At 43.6% G+C, this 18,616-nt stretch overlaps 1 protein-coding gene across 1 annotated transcript in view; it reads right to left on the bottom strand.

Annotated features, from left to right (window-relative positions):
* Commd1 (copper metabolism domain containing 1) overlaps nucleotides 1–18,616 on the bottom strand; it is a 123,022-nt gene that overhangs the window by 81,956 nt on the left and 22,450 nt on the right. Inside the window, exon 2 of the mRNA XM_005070375.4 lies at nucleotides 4,145–4,426. Within this exon, the coding sequence (XP_005070432.1) occupies nucleotides 4,145–4,426 (282 nt within the window). The remainder of the gene's footprint in view (nucleotides 1–4,144; nucleotides 4,427–18,616) is intronic.

Below are 18,616 nucleotides of genomic sequence, written 5' to 3' on the forward strand. Positions count from 1 at the left end.
CCCTCACTCTACTCTATCATTTATTCTCTATATCTTAATTTTTTTAATTGTGTATGCTTCTGACAACTCCACAGCAGATCGCCATTGGTGGCCTGCTGTACAGCAAAAACCTCTAGTTAAATGGAAAGACCTGACCTCAGGTCTTTGGAGCGGACCAGATCCGGTTTTGGTTTGGGCCCGGGGGTCTGTCTGTGTTTTCCCACAAGATGGTGAGTCCCCAATTTGGGTTCCAGAGCGTTGTGTGCACTCTGTTCCTGCTGATACTCATCAGCCACCTATAGAACTTCAAGCCCCTTTCGATTCTAGGTGGTGGCTTTTTATCTAAAATCCCTGCCTGTCCTCATGCTGGCAGGTCTTCAGTGTCAGATAATCAGCCTCAACCATAGCCTAGGAAAGGCAGCCCTCAGGATAGTTTTGCCTGCTTGGATATTTGCTATATTCAATAACACTCCCTCGGGAGAAATGTTTAATTATCTCCTCCAGGAATGCCGCTTGAGAAGCTGTTGATCAGCCTTGGTGGTCCGTGTCCCAGGTGTCATGCCTATTCCAGTGGAACAGTCAGGAGAGAACCAACTCATCCTCACACGACACGGGAGTGACTTTGACATCACAGCGGCTGCAGATTTTGGCTTCCCTATCTCTTAGCCAGTTGCCACGGCAGGCATGCTGGAAAACCCCAGGGGAGGATGCCTCTACCTTAAATTCCCAAATTTATACTAATTACAATTGGGCACTTTAAATCTTAATTAACAAATGGACTTAATTGGCTATTCTAACTGAGATCAGGGTGCCTCCTTTTGGGAGACCCCCCTCTTAACCGGACTGCAACAGACAGGTATATCACTTGAGAAACAGAGTAGGTCACCAGCCCTCGGGATTATGACCCTGGGCAACACAGTCTTTAGCCCTAGTTTGCCATATGGAAAGGCCACAAGCCCAGTGCCATTTTCTTACAAAGCAGATCATGCTTTCTTTGTCAACAGATAACCCCTCAGTGCAGGCCTGGTTGAGCCAGCAAGACAAATGAGTTATCAATGACAGGTACGTCCTGGGGGACATCTACCAACCTAAGACAGAGGGTTTGTGAGGCCTGGACAGACTTCTCATTGACGGATAAGATAGATGTTAATGTCCCGGGCAACCTAAGCCAGATGCTCATTTTTTAAATTATCTATAAAAGGGGGATTTGTTGCACCCTTCCCCCATGGGGGTCTGTTGACTGCTTGTTACTAGAGGCTTTTAGCAAAACATTTCTCATCCCCTCCTCCCAGTAAGGCCTGCATGCAAGTTCCTGTTTTTTGTCTAAAAGCTAATTCCTGTTTTTGGCCCACCCTTTGCTGGAGGGCCCTGGGAAGGTAGGCTTGTGACCTTGGTGTTTTTCCACCATACCTGCCTTTGGTATATAAGGCTCCACTCTTATAATAATAAAGGCCATTCTCCTTGCAAGAATGAGCCGCTGTCTTTGTCTTTGTTTTCATCCTTAGTCCTTAGTCTCGGATCGTTGTGAAGTATGGTAGCACTGTAGCTGCGAACACACTGGCAGCTCGCTACAAACCAACAGCTGTGAGCCGCCGCCTGGATGTTGGAAATCAAACGTGGATCCTCTGGAAGAGCAGGTAGTACCCTTACCTCTGACAAATCTCATCAGCCCTGGGAAGTCATTCTTAAAAGACCCCTGCTAAGAGAGCAGCAGTGAAATCTAGAGGCAAACATTCCCTCCCTGCACAGCAAGTGTCATGGGGCCTAGTCTGCAGGATACCACTAGGTAGAGAGAAAATCTTTTAATGAGAGCCAAGCAGTCTTACAAAAGATGCAGATCCCACCTGAACTGTGGACTGGGACAGACCAAGCAGAGATATGCCCACAACCCCAAACCCACACGAGGGACTGCACAGAGACGGCCTCACACCTGCACCCAAGCCAGAGGTTACACGCACATGCCACACTACTTCTGTTTCTTTGCTCTTCAACAATCACTGTCATTGGAGAGGTGACAGTTTTTAATTGGCTTACACTGTACTTTCATAGGGGCATTTCCTATTAGCTGTAATACCAGCTCTGTGGGAGGCAGAGGGAGGGACCACAAGTTCAAAGCTTATCTGGACTTACAGAAGCTTAAGACAAGCTTAAGCAACTTTCTGGAATCCTATCTCAGAAGCTGAAAGTACAAAAGAGGAGAGGGCTGTACATGGCTGAGTACAGAGTGCTTGCTTAGTGTGTATGTTCTGAGTTCAGTTTCCTATAGCACAAAAGCAAGAAATGACAAAGAGAATGTATGAGATTTGTGAGACATGATGAAATGACATAGAAGAGGGACAAGTTAATTAAGTCAAGAGTACAGAAAATAGCCGAGTGGTGGCGCACGCCTTTAATCCCAGCACTCGGGAGGCAGAGGCAGGCGGATCTCTGTGAGTTCGAGGCCAGCCTGGTCTACAAAGGGAGTTCCGGGACAACCAGGACTGTCTCATGGAGAAACCCTGTCTGGGGGGGGGAGGGGGGAAGGAAGGATGTTTTCTTAGAATCAAATCAAAATACAATATACTAAAACATATGAGACAGAATCCAAGCAGTCCTAAGGGGGACATTGATAGCAGCACAAGTCTACATCTTAAAAATCATTGCTTTGGGGTACAAGAGGGTTCAGTGGTTAATAGCATTTGCTCGTCTAGAGGGCCTTGGCAGTTCACAACCACCTTTAACTCTAGGTCCTGGGAGTCTGACTCCCTCTCTGGCCCCCTTGAGCACCCAAACACACCTGGCTTATATACACAAAGACACACATAAGTAAAAACAATAAAAAAAAAACTTAAAAATCCATTGCTTTGCTTCCATCATTTGGTATCATTGGCATTCTCTAAGATGTTATGTAAACAGGGTCATATATAATTTTCATGTGATTTACCTCCCAAGCACTGGGATTAAAGGCATTAGATACCACTGTTCGGCAACATTCTAATTTTTTAATTAACAAAAAGTCCTTAAATTAAAGTCAGTATGGAATTACGTCGAAAAGAAACTAAAGAACAACAATGTGAAGAAACCTGCCAGCTAAAGGGACTATGCTTATCATTAAGAAAAGAAATATATTTCTAGTAGAGGATATAATGAAAGGACTTGTTGGATTATTTATTGGAAAATAAATATAACTAACTCAGTGGTCTGGACAGTCTCTAATTACCAGTTTCTTTCCCTTCTTCCCTGCTCAGAAAATGTGAGCCAGGTCACTGGGAGTCTAATCCAGCATCTGGATCAGTAACTGAATAGCTTTAAGAAAAATCACACACACTAAAATCACCTCTTGTGGGGGCTGGAGAGATGGCTCAGAGGTGAAGAGCACTGGCCGCTCTCCCAGAGGTCCCGAGTTCAATTCCCAGCAACCATATGGTGGCTCACAACCATCATAATGAGATCTGGTGCCCTCTTCTGGTATGTAGGCAGACATGCAGGAAGAATACTGTATACTTAATACATAAATAAAATCTTAAAAAAAAATCGCCTGTTGTAATGACTGGAGATTCAAAGAAAAGCAGCACTGGTTCATAATCAAGATCAAACTGAAAATTATGTGTGCACTAAGGTCAGAGATGGCACGCCAGGTCTTTAGGGACAAACATTAATGTGATTAAACTATTACCGGATGGTTACCCAGATATCAGGACAGGACAGTTTGTCTGCGCTGTCTAAACTCAGTGTGTGCTCTTAGCATCTCTATTGTCCTCTCAAGACTGAAGCACAGGAGGTGACTTCTGTGCAACCACAACTGCCCAACTCTGTTCTCTGAGACAACTGCAAGGCCCTGTGGCTTCTGTTTAGACTATTTGTAACCGAGAACATCCAAACTCCCAAGACTTCCACTGCAAATGAAAGTAAATTAAATGTATACACTAACAAGGAATGAAAATACATTGTTAGCTGGGCAGTGGTGGCCCAGCTTTTAATCCCAGCACTTGGGAGGCAGAGGCAGGGGGATCTCTGTGAGTTCAAGGCCGGTCTGGTCTACAGAGTGAGTTCTAGGATGGGCTCCAAAGCCACAGAGAAACCCTGTCTCAAAAAACAAAAATAAATAAATAAATAAATAAAAAAGAAAAAGAAGACAAGACAAGGAAATACGTTGTTTACAAAGGGAAACTGAAGTTGAACTCACCTGTCCACTTTTCCCAAACTCTAGCTCTACAATGGCAACAGGGGTGTCTATTTGAGCCGAGTGCCTTGACTGAGACTTGCCGTCAACTCTCCAGCTCAGGCCCCGCAGTCCGTTGTCCCAGCGGCTCTGGTTCAGGAGGCTCTCTCGGATTCTTGTCTTATGGCTCTTCCAAAACTTGGAAATGACTGCAGCTTGATCACAGGTGATGCCACCTTGCTTTTTGGTCTGAGCAGTCAAGAATGCCTCTAACTGGTTGAAATCCATGTCTGCAGATGCAATAGACTATAAAGACAACAGAAAAAGCAATATACATTTGAGCTTGGTAGGTAACTAGACAAAGCTGCCTAACTACAGAGCATGTATCATTGAATATGCTTTCAAAAGGGGCCATTAAGTGACAAGAATGAAAATGAGTGATGATTATAGTACAAATGCAAAACTACTCCCTTTTCAAATACCAGAAATTCTCTACCAATAACAAGAGTATAACTTTAAATATCCAGTTCAGATGGCTGGAGAGATGGCTCAATGGTTAAGGGCACTTGCTGCTCTTGCCAAGGGTTCCCAGTACACAAGGCAACTCACAATCATCTGTAATTCCAGTTCTAGGACATCTGATACCCTCTTCTGACCTCCACAGGCACCAGGAATGAACATGATGAACAAGCACACACTCAGGCAAAATACTCATGCATATAAAATAAATACTTGTAATTTTTTTCATATCCAGCTTCATAGTGGGGAAAGAAAATTATTCTAAATAACAAAACAAAAAAATCAAATTAGTTGTTTCTCTGATAAAATCTTACATAATTTATTGTCATTCGACCTGGATTGACATGCTACTTTGATGCCTTGAGTTGTCCATTAGACAACTAAGTAAATGTTGCTAAATGATTGTTACTGCAGTTTTGCAGCCTATCTCAAACAGCTCAGTATACTACTTTGACACTGTATGCCACCTTATGTCTTACTATATTTTCAAACATTAACTGACAACAAAGCTAGATTCTTCACTCTAGCATTCAAAGAAACACAGTAACATAATGTGCTGGTTTCATAGTCTGTCAAAGTTGACACCATGTAGGGTCATCAGAGAAGAGGGAACCTCAACTGAATTGAGAAAATGCCTCCAGCAGATTAGCCTGTGGGCAAGCCTGTGGAATAGCTTCTTTTTCCTTCCTTCCTTCCTTCCTTCCTTCCTTCCTTCCTTCCTTCCTTCCTTCATTAATTCCTTTCTTTCTCCCCCTCCGACAGGCTTTCTCTGTAGTGCTGGCCATCCTGGAACTTGCTCTGTAGATCAGGCTAGCCTCGAACTCACAGAGATCTGCCTGCCTCTGCCTCCCCCAAAGGCATGAGACATGATGATTGATGACAGATGTGGGTGGGGTGGGCCTGGCCTACTGCGGGCAATTCAACCGCTGGGCAGGTAGGTTGGGGGGGAGAGAGAGAGAGAGAGAGAAGAAAAGGGAAAGAAAAGAGAAAGAAAGCAATTGAGCAGCCAGGAGAAGCCAGTAAGAGACATTTCTCAATGGTCTCTGCTTCAATTCCCGAGTCCAGGCTCCTGCTTTGACTTCCCTCAGTCCACTGATGAAGGACTGGAACCTGTAACACAAATAAACCCTTTTCTCCCTGAGCTACTTCTATCATGTGTTTACCACAGCAACAGAAGCCAAACTAAGACACTAAATGTAAGTGTATGAAATGCAGCCTAAAGTATCTTAAGTTTGCACAGTACTCTACCTGTAAAGAGTTTTCACATCTATTCCTTCTACTGAAACTCATTCCATTGTCAAAGGCAACATGGTAGACAGAAACACTGAGCAGTATTGATCATAGAGAAGCAACTGGCTTCCCATAAAGTTCAATGAACCAGAGTCCTAACTGTTAAGCCATGGTTCTCAGGCATCCTGGCTTATCTAACTAGTTCAGTTTAACAACAAACAGGAACACTAGGAGGAAAAAAATGAGAAGACAATCTAGAGTCAAACTAATGTGCCAAAACTCAAGACATGTTTATACATATACAATAAGGAGTCACAAAAGCAAGGTGCATGGGTAATTATGATGCCAGGCTAAATCTGAACTAGAACAGCCTTCCTTTCCTATGTTTGTCCTCTTCCTTGGCCACAGAGGCTGCTGGTAGGAGCACCAAATCAGACAAATTAGAGTACACTGGAAGTCTAAGTCAATTTCCCATTTCCAGTAGAGGATAAATGGCCTGGCCTTTGGGGGCCACAGGGCCAGAATGACGTGAGACTGGGACTGGGGACAGCCAGTTTCTTTAACTTTAACATTGGAAAGGAGAGCAGGGGTGAGGTCGGTGAAGTCCGCTGAGATGAAAGGTGCTCTCAGTACTGCAGCTCTGCTCTCTAACACTCCCAGGCCCCGGGTCTTGTAGGTCTGCTTTCAACTGTATATGCTATCTCTGCAACCTTCCAGCCGCACCCACCAAAAAACTCCATTACTTTTCCTCTGCTTTGATGAAACACCATGACCAAAAGTAACTTACAGATGGTCAGGAACAATCAAAACCTCTTTTAATTCTATTTCTCTTCATCTCTCTACACTTTTCATAATCCCCCACTCACTGTTCTTCCCGCATATACTGAACCCATTTTATCTCCTAAAACTTGCCACTCTGTCCCCATCCTATAAACCTCTGCCTAGAAAATCCTGACTGCTGTTCCTTCATCCCCACTCTCTGTCACTTAACTCAGGGCTTTCACAGAGATCTCACATTAGCTTGGTATAGTGGTACAGTCCTGTGATCCAAGCACTTGAGATGTTAAGGCAGGAGGATCAGGAGTTCAAGGCCAGCCTGGGCTATATGAGACTCTGTCCTAATAAAACAAAACAAACCTGGGATAAGTGTCTCTTTCTAGATTTTATGATAAATTAGTGATATTTTCTGTTAGTATAGGATAACTGCCAGGTCTACCTAGATCTTGCTGCAAAATGTAAATGCTTTAGAAGTATAAGGACTTAGGAATAGTGGCGCACACCTTTAATCCCAGCACTAGGGAGGCAAGGGTCAGAGATCTCCGAGTTTGAGGCTAGGTCTACAGAGTGAGTTCCAGATAGACAGAACTACACAGAACAACCCTGTCTCAAAAAAGACAAAACAAAAGAGTATAAGGATTCTGTTCCATTTTTTACCATGTAATCCCTGAGGTCTAGCACAGAGACTAGTACAGCAGGTGCCTGTGAGCCATGGAAGACAGCAACAAGATCAAGATCAGGAGACTTTTAGGGCAATAAAACTGTTCTGAGAACTTTAAAGATACATATCTTTATGCATATTAAAACCCATAGAATGATCTGGAGTGGTGTTGCACACCTTTAGTTCCACCCAACACTCAGGAAGCAGAGGCAGGTGGGTCTTTGAGTTTGACACCGGCTTGGTCTACATAGCAAGTTCCAGGCCAGTCAATGCCACACTGTCTCAAAAAACTATCTAAACAAGAAACAAAGAAACAGAAGCATAGGATGAGCCCTAGGCTGTAGATTCAGCGATGTGATGGGCTGGCTCGTCTACTGTAACAAACAGCATTTAGGATGCTAGCCTAGCAGAAAGCTGGGGTGGGGCACGCGGGAACATGGGCAGGGGGCATCTGTGAACTTTTATTCTCTTCTTAGTTTTGCTGTGACTCTAAAACAATCCTAACAAAGTCTGTTTTCAAACACTGAGGACTGGAGATGGCTATTCTTTGCAGAGGACATGGGTTTGGTTCCCAATACCCACATAGCTGTTCACAGTTACCCAGAACTCCAGGGGTCTAAAGCCCTCTCTGACTTCCTTGGGCACCAGGTGTGCACATGTACATATATGCACATACAAGCAGATGAAATAGTCATATACATGAAAATAAAGATTTCTTTAAATATCTTCAAATTGTAAGTGAACTGTGAACTGGAGTTGTGCCTGTAACATAACAAATGCATGGCATACACACAGATGCTGAGTTCAATCCACAGCACCATTCAAAAATGAAAAAAAAAGCAGAAGTAATGCTATGAAAACTTTTTGGCTCATATTTTGGAAAATGCAATGCTTTTCAAGAGGTCTGCTCATGGGGCCAGACACTGACAATACACAGCTTAATGCAGAGTTACTCTCAGTCAGCAACCAAACTGCTGGGCACCTGGAGGGGGTCTTTGGAAGACCCAGGTCCCAGTTAAGCACACATTTTATGGAGAGAACCTTACTGTCTGAGTTTTGCTAAAATTCAAGAGGTAAACAAAGGACTGTCCAGTTTTTGAATAAGTGAAGACCTAAAAGCAAACTCAAGGTAAGGCTACTCTTTTCAGTAAATGGCCTGTCTTTTCATAAGGAATCAAACCAGTCTCTTACATTTCACATTTTATATGTGACGTCAGCTGCCTAAAGTCAGTGCTGACAACAAAACACAGCCAGGCCCCATCAAACACAGCCCTGCATTAACCCTCAGAGACCGCCGAGTCCCACAGGCTTCTGGCTAGGGTAATTCGAGCAGTTTGAGATTCTCGAGGAAAGTGAGTTGGAAGTCCAACAGACTGCCTTCTGCCCTAGCACACACCTGGATCCACGCGCTGCCTTACTACAGTGTGGAAACCGATGCTGCCATCGTCACATAAGTTTCTAGTTTGCACACGAGTCACACTTGGTGTACAGTCGGCAGACGTTGACAAACGCACAGCAACATGCCTCTACCATTACAGCATCCTATAAAATGGTTTCACTGCACTGTCTGATGTCTTCATCTTGCCCACCCACTTCCAAAGTTCCTCTAATAATCAGTTTGCTCTGGTTGATCATTCATACTGTCCTGATTGTCTGTCTGATAGAGCTATTCCTTCCATATAGAAGTACTGAATCTCCAACTTTGAGAAGTGAATTCATCTATGACTTGAAATTTTCAGGTTTCATGTTACTGCTCTGTCTTCAGGCACACACCTTTTGAAAACTGTTATGTTCTCCTAGACAACCGACCCTATTTATCAGCATTGTTACAGGTGGCCCACCAGAGATGACCACTCAGACACACTCTATAGTCAACTGAAAGCAGAATAAAAGTCTTCATTCCAACCAGCTGGGACTACACCTAAGCATTCGGGAACCCAGGAGTAGCCCCAAGTGTCTAAAGCATGGGGTTTTTGAAGGTAGAGACCACATCCTGGCATTTTGCTCAACAGTGGGTGGGGGTGGGGGGACAAGACTTCACAAGAGTAAGCAGTTTAACAGAAACTAAGCTAAGTGGGGCATCTTGACCTTGGGTTCCTAGAACAGAGTTTGGTAATTTTCCAGGGGTTCTCCATCAAGGAGACCAAATTCCAGTCAACCCTGAAATGGCCTCTGCAAGAACACAGGGTGGAGGACCCTTTCCCTTCACTTCTTACACTGTGAAATGATTTATTTATTTTATCTTTTATTTTTACTTTATGGGCTGCATTGGAAGTACACCAAGTTCATGCAGTACCTTCAGAGGCCAGAAGAGGGTGCTGGATCCTCTGGAATATGAGCTGCCATGTGGGTCCTCTGGAAGAGCAGCCAGTGCTCTTAACCACTGAGCCATCTCTCCAGCCCTGCTCTGAAGTCTTTCCCACTTGAAATTAATGGTTACTCTTTTCTTTAATTGGTTGTAGATGGAAGTTTCTGTCCCACCCAGTCCCACAGTCAGTTGGTTCCAAACAAACACACAGAGGCTTATATTAATTATAAACTGTTTGGCCTATTGCTCAGGCTTATTATCATCTAGCTCTCACAACTTAAATTAACCCATAATTCTTATCTATGCTTAGCCACGTGGCTTGGTACCTTTTCTCAGTGAGGCATTCTCATCTTGCTTCCTCTTCATCTGGCTGATGATGCTCTCTTTCTCCCCTCCTCTTCCCACAATTCTCCTAGTCTGGTAGCCCCACCTATACTTCCTGTCTGGCTACCGGTCAATCAGCGTTTTATTAAACCAATATGAGTGACAAATCTTTACAGTGAACAAGAGCACTATCCCACATTAATTGGTAAAGCTGACTGCTTTGCTTTTCTGACTCAGCTTGATGTCAGAACCCAATATCAGTCTTGGGGTCTTTTATTAATTTGTGTCACATATGGCACCCAATGTTAATGTACGAGTTCACAAAAAAAGTCATTGAGGCTGCTTTGAGCTCAAGTCTGAGCTGCAGGAGGACTCCAACCTGAGTCCCTGCCCAACTGGCCGGGTTTTCTTTTTTCTCTTCAAATCTTTGAGCAAGTATGGGATTTTCAGATGTAACTTTTCTAAACAGTCTTCAACTGCCACCCAAACTCGGGAGGCTTTCAGGCTTTTCCTAGAGCCCTTTCTTCTTGGGCTGAAACTCTCAGCTCATGGCCACGAGCTAGTTCTCTGATTCATATGTCTCACAATTCACTAACATTGTCGGCAGATTTGATAGTTAACTGAGAATTCTTCAAGAAAGGGGTTAAACAATAGTCCCCCCTGCAATAAAAAAATGGAAAACACTATTAAAATGGGGGAAATTAGGTCTACGTATGATAAAATAGATGGTTTAAAAATGGAACACAAAGGTATAATTGTTATTTTGATGATATCTGTTGTTGTTTTGATAATTCTTGGTTTCTCTCTTAAAAAGTTGGTTGATATGAGTGCTAAGATACAGGCCTTAGAAAACTTATTAAAGCAGATTATAGAGATATTCAAACCCAGACTGAGGAATTACATGAAGAAACAAATTCAGCACTGCATTTTAAAGTTAAAAATGAACACTCTAAGGTCTTAAGAGAACCAACCTTAATATACCCAGTAACCTTACAGGAAGTACCAAATGAAAGAGATTCTATAGGAGCTACTTGAAAGCCTGTGACAATATTAGATTTAGCGAAATTCAAGGAAGCTGTAGTCTCATATGGCATCCATTCACCATTTGTGAAGCAGATGATAAACACGTGGTCTGTTTGTAATAGGGTTATCCCTGTAGATTGGATAGATTTGATTAAAGCTGTCCTAAAGCATGAACCACAATTACAATGGACTTCCCGGTTCAGAGAAGAAGCTAAGAATATTGAACAAAAGGCTAAAGCTAGAGGTATAGATAGCTCCCAAGATCAAATTCTTGGAGAAGGAGATTATGCTACTTTAGAAAAGCAATGTCTATATGATGATCACCTCTTGGGTTTATGCCAAGCAGCAGTTTTGAATGCTTGGAGAAGTAGGAAAGAAAAATGAATAATTTACAAAAGTCGCACAAGGCCCAAAGGAAGCCTTCACAGACTTCTTACAAAGACTGTCAATAGGATGATATCACACACAGATGCTAGAAAAATAATGACTGAAACTATAGCCTTTGAGAATGCTAATGCCCAATGCAAAAGGATAATAAGGCCTTTAAAAGCAAGATAAGCACCTTTAGAGGATTGGATCTGAGACAGAATTAATATTGAAGCTCATGGCTATGATGATATATGCAGAGGTGACTTCAAGAGGTTTAAAGAAAAATCGAAACATCAAATGTTTTCATTGTGGCAGACAAGGTCACCTAAAAAGGGATTGTAAACAGGGAGTTTCTAGAAACAATTATTTTTATAAATATAATCCAAACAGAACACCCATCCCTTCTGGATTATGCAAAAGACGTGGCAAAGGCAGGCATTGGACAAAGGTATGTAGGTTGATAAGAGATTATCAAGGTAATCCTTTGCCTTCAGGACACGCCTTGTCTTTTCAGGAAAACAAAAACAACCACCTGAAGAATTTAAGACCTTTGGACAACTAAGCATCCAAAGAAGGGAGAACCCAGAAAAAAAACTATCAAGAAAAGAAATAATCTGACTTAATTTGATCTCTGAAGTCTCCAAAAAGAAGACTAAATCCAACCTAGGCAGAGGTCTCACACACTCTTAATACCAGCACTTGGGAGGCAGATGCAGACGGATCTAAGTGAATTTGATGCAAGCCTGGTCTACAAAGTGAATTTCAGGAAAGTCAGGACTGTTAAACCTATTAAACCAGACAGAGAAACATGGGAGGGAGTGAGGGAGGGAGTGAGGGAGGGAGGGAGGGAGGGAGGGAGGGAGGGAGGGAGGGAGGGAGGGAGGGAGGGAGGGAGGGAGGGAGGGAGAAAATGGAACTCCACAACAATTTCATCAGGACTATGATACACCACAATACCAACTAAAGATCAGCTTTGGACTACAAACTGCTCAGAATGATCTCAAGGAGGCTAGCTGAGATGATCCAGCCTCACAGATTGCTTTAGCCAAGACTTGAGACAATCCCTGCACTTTCCCATTATGCAGAGACTGGACAAAAATGATACAGCTTGACAGTTAACCCAACTTTTTTTTCAGGATCCCCTAAATATGGCATCGCCCCCAGACAGCAGGAAGTACCTTTAAGAACACCAGGCCCACATTCCCAACAGGTAGGATGGGTGGTTTCTGGTCATTCAATGGATTATGGATATTTGTCATTATTTAGGGAAACTGGTTACAAAATGTTGGTTATGTTCAGGAAGAAAGGTGAACAAAGGGGATTAGATTCAAGGTTTTTGTTTTTAAAAAAAGAGGATACAGATATGATAGGATAAAAGGGTAGATTCTCTTGAAAAGAAAAAAGAGGATAAAGATAAGATAAAAAGGGAGATTATTGAATCTACTTCTTAAAAGTGTAGATATGATGAAACTAAAAGGGAGATTACTAAGTCTACTTTTAAAAAGCAACTACTAGCTTTGAATATTTTGCATTGGACTGGAATTCTGTATATTATATACAAATATTATATATTGATATGAATTTGTACTTTCCATTCACAGCTAGCCATTGTTAAACTGGTTGGACTGCAGCCTGTAAGTCATTCCAATAAATTCCATGTATGTATATATGTATGTACAGAGAGACCATCCCATAAGTTCTGTGATCTAGAGAACCCTGACTAAAACACATTTAAACACATAAAAACTCACATCTTAGGTAGTTGCAATTAGACCCTATTTTGGATAAATGTACTATGTCAAAAAATATATTAAATAAACTATTGCACACAACCAAGTAGTCTCTAAGGACTCTCAGAAACAAGTTATGAAATCAAAAATTAAGACCAATTCACATGCTCCAATGGTCAGAATCCACAACAAGGTCCATCCAAAGCCAAAGAGGACATGGAGGCATAAAGTCCTCTTTGTAAAAGTAGAGCAACTGCTTTGGAAGACAGTTTGTCAGCTTCTTACAAAATCGCACATTCCAACCACCCATTCAAGCAATGCTTTCCTTGGCATTCACCCACATGAGCTGAAACGTCAGTCCACACACAACCTGCACAAGAATGCTTACAGCAACTCTAATCTTAGTTACCAAAACTTGCAAGGAACAAAGATGCCTTACCTCCAGAGAATGGAATTTGTTCATTTATTTGTTTAGTTTTTATTCTTATTATTTGCACTTCTGGGGGATCAAAGCCAAGCTCTCTATGACTGAGGTAAATCTCCAACTCTCAGACAATGGAATATTATCTAGTACTAAAAAGAAATGGGCTATCATGGTATTAAAGGCTACAGAGTGGCAATTACTAATTAAAAGAAACCAGTCTGAAAACACTACATATGCATAATTCCAACTATTATGACATCTGGAAAAGGTAAAAACAAGGAGACTGGCTGCCAGGGAGACGGGGAGAGGAGGGAAGGGGAGAGGGAGAGGAGACAGACGGGAGAAGAGGAGAGGGGGAGGAGGAGGAGGGATAGATACACAGAACACAGAACACAACCGATTGTGAAGGCCAACCCCTACCCTGCACAATCCTATGGTGTAAACCTTAAAATGAACATGGATTTTGGCCAGCAATCTTAGCCTCACCTATTGCAATAAATATACAACACTGCTGTGACGTGTTGGCAGCGGAAAAGGCCTAAACTGTTACTAAAAACAGTCTAACCAGGCATGGTGGTGGACCTCTTTAACACCAGCACTCGACAGCCAAAGGTGAACAGATCTCTAGGCCAGAGCCATATAATGAGACCCCCGCTTACAAAGGAAAAGTCTATTTACTGTTTTTAAAAAGTAACTACAATGTGTTTCTGTGATTTTACTTATCATGAGAAAGACAGTCCATCAGTTTTCATACCAAGAAACACAGGCCACAAAAACATTTAAGTCTTCTTTTTGAAGTGAGCGAGGCATAGTTGTTTCCCTAGATCTAACCTCTGTAGTGGAGCCAAAATAAGCTGGAGCAAAGCAGTGCCAAAGCGTGACCATGTCCCGTGCCTGCGCTGACTGCTTATCCCTTCTGCAGAGAGAACAATGTCGACGCACAAGGAGACTTCAGCCCTCAGCATGAGAGCACCCAGGGCATTCTGATGATCTGAATCTGAAAAAGATCATACTTGTTCACGGAAGATTCTGTGAGCACGGCGCTCAGGCCAGCCTGTGCTACACAGCAAGTGGACTATGCCACACAGATAGGCCCTACCACAAAAAAGGAAAGAAACATAAACAAAATTCAAAGGGTGAGGATACACTAGCTCAGTGGTCGTATGCTTGTCTAGTAAGTGCAACTCTCTGAGTTTCATCTCTAGCACCCAAGAGAAAAAGAGGAGTGGAACTCTGATAGTTAATTTCTCAATAGAAGAAATTAACATACAAACTAACATACAAACAGTGAGCATAAGGACCGATTTCCTCTTCAACCCGTACTATTGAAACAACTTATTATCATGGAGGAAAAGGGACTAATAGATTAGAAATGGATATGTATGCCCCACTCACAGTCAAATTCCTGTCTTGAAGGGTTTGGAGGTGGGGCCTGTGACGGGTAACTCGTGTTTGAAGCTACTCAGGCAGGAGCTCCATGTGCTATTAGAGCTCTTAGGTGACACCACACAGCTCACTTTCTCTACCTCATGCACATACAGAGGCCACAGGATCACACAGCAAGATGGAGGCTACCTGCAAACCAAAAGAAACCTTAGGCTAGAACCTACCTTACCAGTTCCCTCTAGAAATATGAGAAATAAGTTCTACTGTGTAAGCCAAACAGTCCATAGTATCTTGTAACAGCTGGAGTAAACACAGACCCAGTAGAAACTAAAAGCAATTATTACAGCTTACCTCAATTAGACACAGATCTAAGCTCATGACTTGCAAAGATACGCCCAGCTGGTTTTTTGCTACCAAAGAGTATAAGCTAACAACAGGATTGGAGGGAACACAAAGATAACACACTACGATAAGGGGCTCATGGTCTGGACTATGGCTCCACCTTCCACCTTCTGTGTGGCACCGACAGCTCTGCCCACTGCACCCAGTGTCCCTTATCTTACCCACCAGAGCCTCAATAAATGGCAAATCTGGTACTGCCCACCTTGGATGACTGTGGGCAACTTTATCTCTTTTTAATGTTCCTGTCACTGTTAGCGTAAGAGTGGAGCACACATGCACGGTGTATCTATGGAGGCCGGAGGACAGTCCTTGGGAGCAACTCTTTCATCTCGCTGAGAAGGCTCTCTCCTGTCTCTGCTCTAGGACAGTCTTTGGTTCTTTTTTTTTTTTTTTTTTTGGTTTTTCGAAACAGGGTTTCTCTGTGTAGCTTTGGAACCTACCCTGGCATTCACTCTGTAGACCAGGCTGGCCTTGAACTCACAGAGATCCACCTGCTTTTGCCTCCCCAGTGCTGGGACTAAAGGTGTGCACCACCAATGCCTGGCTCTTCTAGGACATTCTTGTCTCCATCTCCCATCTTGCTACAGGAGCCCTGGTACTACACCACCACGTGTTCTAGCTTTTTACATGGGTCCCAGGGGTGCAACTCAGGATATCAGAATTGCACAGCAAGTTCTTTACCTGCTGAGCTCTCCCAGTAGTCCCACAGTTTTTTAATTGTTTTTAAGTCATTGCAGAGAGCTGGAGCAGTTAAGAGTGCTTACTGCTCTCGTAGAAGACCAGTGTTCAGTTCGCAGTAACTACACCAGGCAGCTCACAACTTCCTGCTACCCCAACTCTAAGAAACGTGACATCCTGAGGCCCTCATGGGCACCTGCACATACATGGCACACATAGACTCTCTCACAAGTGCCGGGTGTGGCAGTGGACTCTCCAGCACTGGGGAGGCAGAGGCAGGCAGATCTCTGTGAGTTCCAGGACAACTAGGACTACATGGAGAGACCCTCTCTTGAAACAGACAAAAAGCCATTACTGTGTAAGATCATGAGGGGGCATGAACATGAGTTTCCTGAGAATGCGGCAGCTGAGGCAGACGCCTGACCAGACACTTTCATCCGTAACAATTGTGAGTCAGTGTAAAGGCGTCTGCGTAGCACAGGTTCACTTTACGAGGAGAACAATGGTGCTGGGAAGGGGCTAAGATGACACTGCATCCTCTGACACTTGTTACCATTTCTCCTAAGACAGAAATGTGTACAGCTGGCTAAGAAAGTTGGGAATTAAATGTAAGCTGACAATGACGAAGTAGGCCAGCCTGTCTCCAAGCAGTAAGTAAACCCAGCTGAAATCCACAGCTACATGCAAAACAGTCACACTTTATACTATGCAAAAGTCTCTCTCTCTCTCTCTCCCTCCCTCCCTCCCTCCCTCCCTCCCTCCCTCCCTCCCTCCCTCCCTCCCTCCCTCCCTCCCTCCCTCCCTCCCTCTCTCTCTCTCTCTCTCTCTCTCCAGATGGTGTTTCTCTGTGTAACAGCTTGACTGTCCTGGAACTCACTCTATAGACCAGGCTGGTCTTGACACACAAATCCTCAAGAAAGTCTCTTATAAATGTGAATTTTTGCTGTGTGCCCAATTTAAACTTTTCCCTGGCTCCTTCCTCCCCACACAAACAAAATCCGGATGTCACTGGCAGAATGTCCTCGGTAATCAGATGTCATTGGTGGCACACACTCCATAATCAGATCCCTCTTGGCAACTGTATTTGACTTGTTTCATGATGACCCCGATGTCAATGGACTCGTCACACTATTCCATCTAAGTGTTAACGCTGCTCCCCATGCAGGCAGAACCTCCTGTTTTGTCAAAGTTTCATCATGAGGAACCAGCAAGCCGGCTCAGCAGGTAAAAGCGCTTGCTACCCATGCCTGACGACCTGACTGGAGCCCATGTAAAGGTGGAAGAGAGAATCCGCTCCAGGAAGTTCTCCTCTGGCCCATGCTGCAGGGTGCTTGACCACACTGTGAACCCCGAGATTGCCTTCCTTACTGGGAAGCCTGCGCTTGGCTGTGGGTGGTTCAGCCCTAGCACACACCTCTAACCCAGGAGCTTTCTACTTGTATACTGTCGAGAGGGTTAAACAAAACCAACCTTATGTTAAGAGGCCGCACAAGCAACCAGTTGACAGGAAGTAACCATAAAGAGGAAGAGGAAGTCAGGAGGATGGAGAGATGCAGAGCAAGCAGAAGGGAGGGATGTCTGACTGGAAGAGTTTTGTTTGAGAAAGCGGAGGAGAAAAGCCTCTTTCTGGGATGATGACAGAGGAGGAAGCAGCAGGGTCCTTTCCCTGCCTCTCAGGGTTAGCAGGTTTTCACCCCAGCATCTGTCTTTATTGATAAAATAGAATGATAGAGGTTAGTTAAAAACAACAGACCTCTACTCAGTCACCATGGTACACAAGTGTCCCAGAATTTCATCTTCAGGGACAGAGAGATGGCGGGTAAAGTGTTTGCCACAGTTGTAAAACCAGGTTCAAACCCACACTACCTAAGGATGGTGGGACAGGAGGTAAAGGCAGGAGAAGCCTTGGAGCTGGAAGAAGTGAGACCCTGTCTCAAACAAGGCAGAAGGCTGGACAATACCTGAGATTGTCCTCTAACCTCATATGTGTGCCACGGTATGCACACACATGTAAAATACACACAAACGAAGACTAAAAATTAAAAAATTCAGGCCAATAAAATGGTTCAGTGGGTAAAATCCGTACCATGTACACCCCCAAAAAGGTTTTTTTTTTCAAGGCAGGGTTTCTCTATGTAACCCTGGCTGTCCTAAATCTCGCTCTGTAGACCAGGCTGGCCTTGAACTCACAGAGATTCACCTGCCTCTGCCTCCCGAGTGCTGAGATGAAAAGCATGTGTCACCACCGCCTGGCCTCAAAAAGGTAATTACAAGAATTGTTCTATATTTAGTGGATGCACACTCACGCATGGGTCTCAGGGATCACACTCAGGTCAGCAGGTTTTGTGGCAAGCACCCTTACCTACCCAACTATCTCACCAGCCCAAAAGTCCAACCCAAATGTTACTATAACCTACAACTCATTTACTAGACTTTATAGTTTGATTTCAATTCTTACCATTTGCATACACATTCATGTCTTCTAGTATACTATAGACTCTTGTTAATACACAATACCATGCTAGTCTTTATATACCCCAACACATACTACTAGAATTTACATATGAAGTGTCCTAACGAAAGGCTTCTTCCCAGCTGTTGGCACTGCCAAGAAGGGAAGGGAGCTAGAAAGATGGGTAGGTAGGTAAGAACATGTACTGCTCTT

This window comes from Mesocricetus auratus, unplaced genomic scaffold (genome assembly GCF_017639785.1).
Source record: "Mesocricetus auratus isolate SY011 unplaced genomic scaffold, BCM_Maur_2.0 Super-Scaffold_100029, whole genome shotgun sequence".
Lineage (NCBI taxonomy): Eukaryota > Metazoa > Chordata > Mammalia > Rodentia > Cricetidae > Mesocricetus > Mesocricetus auratus.